This window comes from Heptranchias perlo, chromosome 37 (genome assembly GCF_035084215.1).
Source record: "Heptranchias perlo isolate sHepPer1 chromosome 37, sHepPer1.hap1, whole genome shotgun sequence".
In the NCBI taxonomy this organism is placed as follows: Eukaryota; Metazoa; Chordata; class Chondrichthyes; order Hexanchiformes; family Hexanchidae; genus Heptranchias; species Heptranchias perlo.
This window is the reverse complement of record NC_090361.1, coordinates 17,322,818-17,335,818: the sequence shown is the minus strand read 5'-3', so window position 1 is coordinate 17,335,818 and position 13,001 is coordinate 17,322,818. Positions and strand designations below refer to the sequence as shown.

Below are 13,001 nucleotides of genomic sequence, written 5' to 3'. Positions count from 1 at the left end.
CTAGTTTCAGAATCATGGGGAAAACAGTGATGGGAATTAAAGGCGAATTCACATCAGTGTGTCACTTACCACTTTTTAATTGTATACGCAATAGATGGATTCTGTTTTTAATGTGTATATTTTATATGATGTGGAGATGCCGGTGATGGACTGGGGTTGACAATTGTAAACAATTTTACAACACCAAGTTATAGTCCAGCAATTTTATTTTAAATTCACAAGCTTTCGGAGGCTTCCTCCTTCCTCAGGTGAACGTTGTTGGAAAAACATTCACCTGAGGAAGGAGGAAGCCTCCGAAAGCTTGTGAATTTAAAATAAAATTGCTGGACTATAACTTGGTGTTATAAAATATAATTGTAAACAATTTTACATGTACTGGAGAGTCCCAAAGTGGTTCACACAGACCAGCAGTCCCCAGAAACAGCAGTTAAGGGAGCGACCGGTTAATTTTTTCATGGTGTTGGTGAGGGGGAAATGCTAGCCATGGAACAGAGAGAACTGCTGCCCTTCCTTGAACAGTGTCACGGATGTGGAGATGCCGGTGATGGACTGGGGTGGACAAATGTAAGGAATCTTACAACACCAGGTTATAGTCCAACAAATTTATTTTAAAATCACAAGCTTTTGGAGATTATCTCCTTCGTCAGATGAATGAGTGAAAAGGTTCTCAAATCGCATATCTTATACTATGTTGGGACAGCATCACACCAATCAAAAGGTGTCGTCGTTATTCAAACAGGTCAGTCACGGAGAACAGCACGTCCCAGTACACTAGATATACATTGTGTCGATTACACAGGCAGGCAGAAAGAAACTCAAAATGGCAGAGAGAATTTTAAAAAACATATAATTTTTTTCCCCCTTTTTGCTGGTGGGGTTACGTGTAGCGTGACATGAACCCAAGATCCCGGTTGTGTGTCCAAGAAAGAAACCGATTCTGAGGAGTAGTCCATGGTGAGTTTGATGGTGGGATGGAACTTGTTGATGTTATCGTGTAGTCTCTTCAGTGATTCTTCGCCGTGGGTCCATAGGAAGAAAATGTCGTCGATGTATCTGGTGTATAGCGTTGGTTGGAGGTCCTGTGCAGTGAAGAAGTCGTGCTCGAACTTGTGCATGAAAATGTTGGCGTATTGGGGTGCGAATTTGGTCCCCATGGCTGTTCCGTGTGTTTGGGTAAAGAACTGGTTATTGAAGGTGAAGACATTGTGATCCAGGATGAAGCGGATGAGTTGTAGGATGGCGTCCGGAGACTGGCTGTTGCAGCGAGGCCTCAGTACTCAACACCAACAACAGCCAATCTCCAGATGCCATCCTACAACTCATCCACTTCATCCTGGATCACAGTGTCTTCACCTTCAATAACCAGTTCTTTACCCAAACACACGGAACAGCCATGGGGACCAAATTCGCACCCCAATACGCCAACATTTTCATGCACAAGTTCGAGCACGACTTCTTCACTGCACAGGACCTCCAACCAACGCTATACACCAGATACATCGACGACATTTTCTTCCTATGGACCCACGGCGAAGAATCACTGAAGAGACTACACGATAACATCAACAAGTTCCATCCCACCATCAAACTCACCATGGACTACTCCTCAGAATCGGTTTCTTTCTTGGACACACAAATCTCCATCAAAGACGGGCACCTCAGCACCTCACTCTACCGCAAGCCCACGGACAACCTCACGATGCTCCACTTTTCCAGCTTCCACCCCAACCACGTCAAAGAGGCCATCCCCCATGGACAGGCCCTACGAATACACAGGATCTGCTCAGACGAGGAGGAACGCGATGGACACCTACAGACGCTGAAAGACGCCCTCGTAAGAACGGGATATGACGCTCGACTTGTCGATCGACAGTTCCAACGGGCCACAGCGAAGAATCGCATAGACCTCCTCAGAAGACAAACACGGGACGCAACCAACAGAGTACCCTTCGTGGTCCAGTACTTCCCCGGAGCGGAGAAACTACACCATGTTCTCCGCAGCCTTCAACATGTCATCGATGACGACGAACACCTCGCTAAGGCCATCCCCACGCCTCCACTGCTCGCCTTTAAACAGCCACCCAACCTCAAACAGACCATCGTTCGCAGCAAGTTACCCAGTTTTCAGGAGAACAGCGTCCACGACACCACACAACCCTGCCACGGCAACCTCTGCAAGACATGCCAGATCATCGACACGGATACCACCATCACACGAGAGGACACCACCCACCAGGTACACGGTTCATACTCCTGTGACTCGGCCAACGTTGTCTACCTCATACGTTGCAGGAAAGGATGCCCCGGAGCATGGTACATTGGCGAGACCATGCAGACGCTGCGACAACGGATGAACGGACACCGCGCAACAATCGCCAAACAGGAGGGTTCCCTCCCAGTCGGGGAACACTTTAGCAGTCAAGGACATTCAGCCACCGATCTTCGGGTAAGCGTTCTCCAAGGCGGCCTTCGAGACACACGACAACGCAAAATCGTCGAGCAGAAGTTGATAGCCAAGTTCCGCACCCATGAGGACGGCCTCAACCGGGATCTTGGGTTCATGTCACGCTACACGTAACCCCACCAGCAAAAAGGGGGGAAAAAATTATATGTTTTTCAAAATTCTCTCTCTCTCTCTCTCTCTGCCATTTTGAGTTTCTTTCTGCCTGCCTGTGTAATCGACACAATGTATATCTAGTGTACTGGGACGTGCTGTTCTCCGTGACTGACCTGTTTGAATAACAACGACACCTTTTGATTGGTGTGATGCTGTCCCAACATAGTATAAGATATGCGATTTGAGAACCTTTTCACTCATTCATCTGACGAAGGAGATAATCTCCGAAAGCTTGTGATTTTAAAATAAATTTGTTGGACTATAACCTGGTGTTGTAAGATTCCTTACAAGTGTCACGGAATCTTTAATATCCACCTGAACAGGCAGGTGGGATATTGGTTTAACATCTTGTCTGTGACAGTGCAGCAGCCCTTCAGTATTGAGGGGACGTGTGTTCTAGCTTCGCCATGAGGCTCAAACCTGATCTTTGAGGCCATTTCATGAGTCCGTCTCATCTTCACTCTTATTGTATTTTCTACTGAGGGAAATTCATCCATAACATTTTCAACACATTGCTAACTCTCTGTGCTTGTTAGGAAAATAAGACTTGTGAATTTTATTATTAGGGGATATTAAAATTTAAAATACTACCAACTTTAGATAAAAATCTGATTTGTCACCACATATTCTCTCTGTCACCAAGACTGCATACTTCCTCCTCGATAACATCGCCCATCTCCACCCCGCCTCAGCTGATCTGCTGAAACCCTCATCCATGCCTTTGTTACCTCCAGACTCGACTATTCCAATGGTCTCCTGGCCAGCCTCCCACCTTGCACCTTCCATAAACTTGAGCTCATCCAAAATTCTGCTGCCCGTATCGTAACTCGTGCCAAGTCCCTTTCTCCCATCGCCCCTGTGCTCGTTGACCTACATTGGCTCCCAGTCCGGCAACGCCTCAAATTGAAAATTCTCTTCCTCATGTTCAAACCCCTATCTTTGTAACCTCCTCCATCCCGACAACTCTCCGAGATCTCTGCTGTCCTCCAATTCTGGCCTCTTGCACGTCTCCGGTTTTAATCGCTCCATCCTTTAACTGCCTGGGCCCTAAGCTCTGGAATGTCCTCCCTAAACCTCTCCGCCTCACTTACCCCTCTCCTCCTTTAAGACGTTCCTTAACAGATTTTGGTCAGCTGCCCTAATATCTCCTTATGTGGTTAGGTGTCAAAATTTGTCTGATAGCACTCTTGTGAAGTGCCTTGGGACGTTTTACTACGTTAAAGGCACTAGATAAATGCAAGTTGTTGGTAATTTACGGCTAGAATGTAACCTCCACTTTCAAAGGAAGTTTCCAAACAGCGTTGCTAAAGCCAAACATAGTCTGAGAGTAACACTCTGTGGCTCTGCCCCTTCATATTTATTGTCACTTTATGCTGCTTTGGCAAAGGGTTGGGGGGGGGGGTGGGGTGGAGGAATAGTAGGCACTGAAGAGGGAAAGCTGTTAAATTATAAACTTGTAATGCTGACCATTAGCCCATAGTTTGTAAAATAATCTGCAGTTGGGCTAATTGACCTGCCTGTGACCAGATTTTCAAAGATTAACTACGCCCTGCACCGTCAGAGCTTCAACTGTCAGGAGTTCGATTACAAATCCATAAAATGAGATGTAGAAGCTGGAAATGTGCCATGTCGTTAGACAGTACTGGGTTTAAAAGAAGCAAATGTTAGTCCTCGTGGCGACCCACCATGTTGATGTACTAACGTGCTAAACCATTGAGTAGCAGACGGGTGTCCTACCTCACACCAAGGTTGTAATCTCTGCTGGGCTGCGGGCAACAAGAGCCAACTGCTCACAAAAGTGCTTGTCCTCTTTTGCTGGGCACAAGGTCCTGTCAGGTAGTCTCACGGCACTGTTTGAAGAAGGGCTGGGGAGTTCTCCACAGTGTCCTGGCCAATATTTATCCCTCAACCAACATCATTAACACTGATAGGAGATTTCTCTCCTCGATCCTGGACTGATAGGTGATTTCACTCACTGCCCCCTCGATCCTGGACTGAGGTGATTTCTCTCCTCGATCCTGGCCTGATGGCAGGTGATTTCTCTCCCTGCCTCTAGAAGCAAGTCCAGAGATGTCGGGACTGCCATTTTGTTGTGACTGAGGACAGCTGATCTGATGGCTCTCGTACACTCTAGCAATATGCTGTAAACAAAACTCCAGGCACACACTTGTGCCAGCTGTGAGAGGACACGGCATTTCATAGTGTGAGGCAGGGCAGCAATCAGCTAATTCTGGTCATTTAGGATATGGAGCGATTAGCCCTTTAAAAGTACGAACAGTCAGTATAATGCAGCTCATGCATAACTAGGACAAATTGTGAGAGGGAGACTCCTGGGAGAAGTACTGGTGTTGGGATGGGGTGCTTGAGGTCAGGAGGTGGGACATGTTATAAAATTCCTAATATCAACCTGCGCATTAATCCCTCGAAAAAAAGTGTTGTATCAGGAAGCACTTTTTCACACACATGGTAGTTGAAATCCTGAACTCTTTCTCTCTCCACCCCACCGACCCACCCAAAGGAAATAGCTTGGAATGAGTTATGTAATGATACTTCTCACAGGCTGTGAGGAGGGGTACGGTAGCATAGTGGTTATGTTACTGGACTAGTAATCCAGAGGCCTGGACTAATAATCCGAAGTCATGAGTTCAAATCCCGCCACGGCAGCTGGGGAATTTAAATTCAATTAATTAAATAAAATCTGGAATTAAAAAAAAACTAGTATCAGTAATGGTGGCCGTGAAACAACCGGATTGTCGTAAAAACCCATCTGGTTCACTAATGCCCTTTAGGGAAGGAAACCTGCCGTCCTTACCCGGTCTGGCCTATATGTGACTCCAGACCCACAGCAATGTGGTTGATTCTTAATTGCCCTCTAAAATGGCCTAGCAAGCCACTCAGTTGTAAAATGTCGCTAAAGAAAGTCATAATAATAAAACCGGACGGACCACCCGGCATCGGACCACTAGGCACAGGACACGACAAAGGCAAACCAAGCCCAGTCGACCCTGCAAAGTCCTCCTCACGAATATCTGGGGACTTGTGCCAAAATTGGGAGAGCTGTCCCACAGACTAGTCAAGCAACAGCCTGACATAGCCATACTCACAGAATCATACCTTTCAGCCAACATCCCAGACTCTTCCATCACCATCCCTGGGTATGTCCTGTCCCACCGGCAGGACAGACCCACCAGAGGTGGCGGTACAGTGATATACTGTCAGGAGGGAGTGGCCCTGGGAGTCCTCAACATTGACTCTGGACCTCATGGCATCAGGTCAAACATGGGCAAGGAAACCTCCTGCTGATTACCACCTACCGTCCTCCCTCAGCTGATGAATCAGTCCTCCTCCATGTTGAGCACCACTTGGAGGAAGCACTGAGGGTAGCAAGGGCACAGAATGTACTCTGGGTGGGGGATTTCAATGTCCATCACCAAGAGTGGCTCGGTAGCACCACTACTGACTGAGCTGGCCGAGTCCTGAAGGACATAGCTGCTAGACTGGGCTTGCAGCAGATGGTGAGCGAACCGACACGAGGGAAAAACCTACTTGACCTCGTCCTCACCAATCTACCTGTCGCAGATGTATCTGTCCTGGCATATTCCTCGCTCTGCCATTACCAACAAGCCAGGGGATCAACCCTGGTTCATGCCAGGAGCAGCACCAGGTGTACCTAAAAAATGAGGTGCCAACTTGGTGAAGCTACAACTCAGGACTACATGCATGCTAAACAGTGGAAGCGATTCCACAACCAACGGATCAGATCAAAGCTCTGCAGTCCTACCACATCCAGTCATGAATGGTGGTGGACAATTAAACAACTAACGGGAGGAGGAGGCTCTGCAAACATCCCCATCCTCAACGATGGCAGAGTCCAGCACCTGAGTGCAAAAGATAAGGCTGAAGCGTTTGCAACCATCTTCAGCCAGAACTGCTGATCCATTTTGGCCTCCTCCCGATATCCCCACCATCACAGAAGCCAGTCTTCAGCCAATTCGATTCACTCCACGTGATATCAAGAAACGGCTGAGTGCACTGGATACAGCAAAGGCTATGGGCCCCGACAACATCCCGGCTGTAGTGCTGGAGACTTGTGCTCCAGAACTAGCCAAACTGTTCCAGTACAGTTGCAACACTGGCATCTACCCGACAATGTGGAAAATTGCCCAGGTATGTCCTGTCCATAAAAAGCAGGACAAATCCAATCCGGCCAATTACCGCCCCATTAGTCTACTCTCAATCATCAGCAAAGTGATGGAAGGTTTCGTCGACAGTGCTATCAAGCGGCACTTACTCACCGATAACCTGCTCACCGATGCTCAGTTTGGGTTCCGCCAGGACCATTCGGCTGCAGACCTCATTACAGCCTTGGTCCAAACATGGACAAAAGAGCTGAATTTCAGGGGTGAGGTGAGAGTGACTGCCCTTGACAACAAGGCAGCATTTGACCGAGTGTGGCACTAAGGAGCCCTAGTAAAATTGAAGTCAATGGGAATCAGAGGGAAAATTTTTCAGTGGCTGGAGTCATACCTAGCACAAAGGAAGATGGCAGTGGTTGTTGGAGGCCAATCATCTCAGTCCCAGGACATTGCTGCAGGAGTTCCTCAGGGCAGTGTCCTTGGCCCAACCATCTTCAGCTGCTTCATCAATGACCTTCCCTCCATCATATGGTCAGAAATGGGGATGTTCGCTGATGATTTCACAGTGTTCAATCCATTCGTAACCCCTCAGATAATGAAGCAGTCCGAGCCCGCATGCAGCAAGACCTGGACAACATCCAGGCTTGGGCTGATAAGCAGCAAGTAACATTCGCACCAGACAAGTGCCAGGCAATGACCATCTCCAACAAGAGAGTGTCTAACCACCTCCCCTTGACATTCAAAGGCATCACCATCACCGAATCCCCCCCAATCAACATCCTGGGGGTCACAATTGACCAGAAACTTAACTGGACCAGCCATATAAATACTGTGGCTGCAAGAGCAGGTCAGAGGCTGGGTGTTCTGCGGCGAGTGACTCACCACCTGACTCCCCAAAGCCTTTCCACCATCTACAAGGCACAAGTCAGGAGTGAGATGGAATAGTCTCCACTTGCCTGAATGAGTGCAGCTCCAACAACACTCAAGAAGCTCGACACCATCCAGGATAAAGCAGCCTCGTGGGTTTGTGTCCCACTCCAGAGACTTGAGCACCAAATCTAGGCTGACACTCGAGTGCAGTACTGAGGGAGTGCTGCACTGTCGGAGGTGATGTCTTTCTGATGAGTCATTAAACCGAGGCCCCGTCTGCCCTCTCGGCTAAAAGATTCCTTTGCACTATTTCGAAGGAGAGTAGGAGAGTTCTCCCTGGTGTCCTGGCCAATATGTATACCTCAAACAACATCACTAAAACAGATTTTCTGGTCATTATTACATTGCTGTTTGTGGGATCTTGCTGTGTGCAAATTGGCTGCCATGTTTACAACATTACAACAGCGACTACTCTTCAAAAGTACTTCATTGGTTGTGAAGCACTTTGGGACGTCCTGAGGTCGTGAAAGGTGCTACAGAAATGCAAGTTCTTTCTATTGCATTGGTTGTTAGTGCAGGCTTACAGGGAATTTTGCATATTGGCGGATGGGAGCTGGATCATTGGCTTCACGAAGTGCTACTTTACATGCTCCAAACCCGGATTAAATAGGAATTCCTAGGTTTATTCCTTCAACTCCTATATGTTTGGTATCAATTTAGTTTATATATGCCTTGTTTGCCTCTTGCTTGTTTTCTTCAGATTAAGTGATGTTCAGGATAACTTATTTTTACTGATTTTTCTTTTAATGTACTTTTTTTTGAGTTTTTGTTGCTGAAAGTAGAACTGAAAACTACCCCCCAAAAATCGAGTTTTATATCAGCAAAAAAAACCCCAGACTTTAAAGTTCCTTACTTTAAGAGCCAGCCTTGGCGCAGCGGTAACGCTTTCTCCTCTGAGTCAGAAGGTTGTGGGTTCAAACCCAACTCTAGACTTGAGCCCATAATCCAGGCTGACACTCCCATTCGGTAGTGAGGGAGTGTTGCACTGTCGGAAGTGCTAACTTTCAGATGAGACGTTAAATTGAAGCCCCGCCTGCCCCCTCAGGTTGATGTAAAAGATCCCATGGCATTATTTCAAAGAAAAGCAGGGGAGTTCTCCCCGGTGTCCTGGCCAATATTTACCTCTCAACCAACATCGGTAAAACAGATTTGCTGCTACATTAAAACAGTGACTGCACTTGAAAAGTACTTCATTGGCTGTAAAGCGCTTTGGGATGTCCTGAGGACATGAACGGCATGATATAGATGCACGTTTTTGTATATAATTTGTGATTGCCTGCCCCACTTCCTGGAGGTCTATAGCAAAATGGTCTCTATCACCTACCCCCACGACATCTCCTCAAGCCCCCTCCCCTTTGGACACCCAATCCTGAATCCTGTGGTCCCAGTGCACATGGTTATACTGCGGCTCGTTGTATTAAAGTATACTCCTATAAATCCAGAATACGGTAACCTGCAGCAATATGAAAAGCAGTGTGCGATAATTTGAGATGTTAGATTTGTGATGAAGTATGAGTGAGCTGGTGCTGGTTTTATTCGGTTGTGGAATACCACCTGTCACGTGGCTTGGTGCTGCCGGAATGGTTGGTGGTGTCAGAATGGTAAGTTCATCTGTAACTTTCTCTTTTGTAAAGATAAAGCCATGGATCCTGCTTTGATGGAGGCCTCTGACTTCCTGTACATAGAAGTGCTCAAGACAGAGTTCGAGTGTGAGGACGTAGTTAGCTCAGGCCGCAAACTGTCAGGGTGCAAGAGAGCTCTGAGACGCCGTTACTCGGTAAAGGGCAAGGCGGCTAAGGAGAGGCAGGCATGTGCGGAGTCGGAGTCAGATAAACAGGAACATCCGGAGCGAGCTCAGTGCCGAGAAAAGTCAAAACCAGAGGATTCAACAGGAGAGGACACTGACAAAACGAAACAGGCAAAAAACTACTCCGAGTTGAGACGTGTCACGGTCGCCACTGTCCAACCTGTGGCTGTTGAAGATGTTGCTCCTGGTTCAGTAATTAAAGCAAGTGCCAGTGAAGGAAATATTCCTCTGGCACAGCAGAGGCAGGAAAACGGAACAGATTCAGATCCTACTGATGAACGCCAAACAGCTGCTGTAGGTCAGTAACCTCCCTGATGATTCAGGGAAAACCGTGTGACAGCTGTTTACCGATCTGATGAGCTGAGTCTGCTAAGGAAAGATTGAATTTCTATTTTTAAAGAAAAAACCTACCAAACATTGGCCTAGAATTTACTATCATAATCACAGTGAGGCTAACGGCGCTCACCGTTATTTATGCGCAAATCGCACAGCAACTTCAGGCGAGGGCAGATGTGCGGTTAAAGCGAAAATCTGGAAGTTGCTGTCCGAGATGCGCCACTCCGCCGTTACCTTTGTGAAAACGGCACCTCACTGTCTGCCTCACCATTCAGATACATTGAACGGCGTGAAGTTCCTGTATTTGTGCGGTAGATACGAACTAAACTCGCCACAGAAGTCCATTTCAGTCCAGGTACACTTTTTAACAGCACGATAAATATTAATTACTGCCTAACAACCCCTCTGGCACTGAAAATTAGCTAATACATATGGAGTCTCGTTCCTTCAGCTTTTAATTGTTGGGAGATTTTTTAAAAATTAAATTAATTTTTTTTCCTTTGCTTCTTTTTTCCTCTCTCTTAATCCAACCTTTCCCTCTCTACTTCTCTTTCTGTATCTGATTTGACATTATATTCACTATTCTAACGTACTCTTCCTTCTCAGTCTTTCAGTGATTGGTTATGGAGATGCACACTTTGGTGGTAGGAAAGATAATAGAATCTTTACTCAAAGATATAAGAGAAACATCTAGAGAACGAAAATAAAATAAAGAATAGTCAGCACTGATTTCAGAGGGGAAAGTCATGCTTAACCAACCTCATTGAATTCTTTGAAGAAGTAACAAAGAGTAGACAAGGGTGATGTAGTAGATGTTGGATTTTCAAATGGCTTTTGATAAGGTACCGCATTGTAGACTCGTGACTGAGGTCAGAGCATGTGGAGTCAGGGGACCTGCAGCAGGATGGATAGCAGGCTGGCTACAAAACTGAGAGAGTAAGGGTTAAGGATACGTACTCAGACTGGCAAAATGTGGGACGTGATGTTCCACAGGGATCGGTGCTGGGACCACTGTAGTTCAAATTTACATAAACAATTTGGATTCGGGAATCGGAAGTACAATTTCAAAATTTGCGAATGACACCAAATTGGGGGGTGTAGTTAATACAAAGGGAGAATGGGTCAAAATGCAAGAGGACGTTAATAAACTTGCAGAATGGGCGTGTAATCAGGGCCACATACTGCTTGGATAATTAGAATCTAAACAGGATAGAAGTGCAAAGGAATCTAGGGGTACAGATACACAAATCACTAAGAGTAGCGATGCAGGTTATTAAGGCCATAAAAAAGGCAAACAAAGTCCTGGGGTTCATTGCTAGCGGGATAGAATTGAAAAGCAGCAAAGTTATGTTAAACTTGCATGGAACCTTGTTTAGACCACACGGAGGACTCTGCACAGTTCTGGTCTCCATATTATGGAAAGGATATAGATGCATTGGAGACGGTGCTGTGGTTTCAGTGTAACTTGATGTTTGCCCTGTTTGCTGCTTGCCCTGTTCACTCGGGACCCCGATGCGTTGTAGAGGGCACCATGCCATTTCCAGCTCCCATTTACAGCAACTGGCAGTTCAAAGTATTATGAAGATTAAACAGGCAAGGGTAAGTCTAACTAACGGCAGGTGCTGTTCGTTAACCGGCTGCAGCAAATTCTGGGCCATTTCCAGATATAAATAGCAAGCTTCTTACAAAACATTGGGCCAGATTTTGCTCTGAGCAGCGAACGAACAGCTCCCGCTGCTCATTACACTTGCACTTGCCCATAGACTTTTCATGGGCTTTTTCACAGCTAGTTCCTCTCGCGGGACCCTCAATCCAGCACGGCCCCCCTCTCCCGGGCATCTGGGACCTGTGTGAACCAGGCAAGCAGCTGTCTATCCCTTAACCAATCAGATTGAAGCATGTTAATAAGCTGCACAGAGTCAGAACCAGGAAGTGTAAGTTAGAATAGTGAATTCATTGTAAAATCAGTTATAGAAAGGAAAATAATGAGCGAGTAAGAAATATTGAATTAAACGACAGAGGTAAAAGAGAGAGAAAAATTTAAAAAAAAAATTATTTTAAAAAAATGTCCAACAATTAAAATCTGAAGGAATGAGACTCCACATTTGTAAAAGTTAATTTTCACTGCCAGAGAGGTTGTTTAGCAGTGATTGGACTTACCACAACATTAACGGTGCGTAGACTTTAAAAAAAAACTTGACGTTTTTTTTTGGAGCGACTACTTCGTATCCATCAGGACAGTGCAGGAACTTCACGCCGTTCTATTCATCTGAGCGCTGGGTCAGCCGGCGAGATCTCCTTTCTATGAAGCCTACGGAGGACCAGGGCATCTAGTACAGCCACTTCTGGATTTTCGTGTTTAACTGCTCATATGCGACTGACAGAAGTTGCTAGACGATTTGCACTGAAGTAACGGTGAGCACTGTTGGCCTCGTTATTTTTAAAGCACAATCCGACCTGTTGTGTATGAGCGACTTTCCTATGAGAGTTGAATGTTTTGCATTTTGTGTTATATTCAATATCCTGTGCAATGTTTGACAAGACCTAGAACAAAAATCGAGTACTATTTAAACTGAGAGTGCTGTAACTGTGTACAGTTAGGGTGTAGAGTGTGCACAAAGCAGAAGGATTTCCCACATACTACATTAACTTTAGCTCCCTAATGGCCTGGTGAATGGAGGCAACATGGTGACCCCCAGGCCCTATGCTGTCAGGCCTGGTGCTGAGTTATCCGATTCCAGCCGGAGTAGCACTTGGGATTCTGCAGTTGACTTCTGTGTGACTGGATCGGGGGAAAGATCAGCCCTGATTCCCACCCCTGAATACTTTCCCATCACCTCACGTAGGGCGACAACAGAATCAAGCCCAGCTGTAACCCCCCACCCCCACAATGGGGGAATAGTCTTCAGACACTGAAATGGAATCAAACCCCACTTACAGGAGGCAAGGGGGGGGAAGGAAACAAACTGTGACTTAGGAGTCTGGGAGTGGGGGGATGTCCAACTAAGGCTGGGTGCTTCCTCACAAGGGAAAAAGTACAAGTTGACTCCAGGACCTCCCCTCGTGCCTGGGTATGAAGCCATACTCGTGGAGGCCTGGATGGTCCTGCTCTGAACAACCTGTGGCTCAGTGAGTCCAGCATAATGGGGCAAATGGAAATACCGTCAAAGTCACA

At 46.5% G+C, this 13,001-nt stretch overlaps 2 protein-coding genes across 10 annotated transcripts in view; one reads left to right on the top strand and one right to left on the bottom strand.

The window, feature by feature from the left end:
- The window catches only part of pnpla7a (patatin-like phospholipase domain containing 7a), an 81,688-nt gene extending 71,781 nt beyond the window's left edge, over positions 1-9,907 (top strand). For 7 of the 9 annotated variants that reach the window (XM_067972860.1, XM_067972864.1, XM_067972862.1 and 4 more), the window contains one exon: positions 9,318-9,907. In XM_067972860.1, coding sequence (XP_067828961.1) covers positions 9,318-9,796 — 479 coding nt within the window. In that variant the 3' untranslated portion in view covers positions 9,797-9,907. Of the gene's footprint in view, positions 1-1,716; positions 2,262-2,292; positions 2,830-9,317 lie in introns of those variants that run through there. The other 2 variants (XM_067972867.1, XM_067972866.1) reach the window with 2 other exon arrangements.
- Positions 9,908-10,436: 529 nt separating this feature from the next.
- LOC137304254 (rho GTPase-activating protein SYDE2-like) overlaps positions 10,437-13,001 on the bottom strand; it is a 51,013-nt gene continuing 48,448 nt past the window's right edge. The window contains exon 4 of the mRNA XM_067972807.1: positions 10,437-10,516. Coding sequence (XP_067828908.1) covers positions 10,437-10,516 — 80 coding nt within the window. The remainder of the gene's footprint in view (positions 10,517-13,001) is intronic.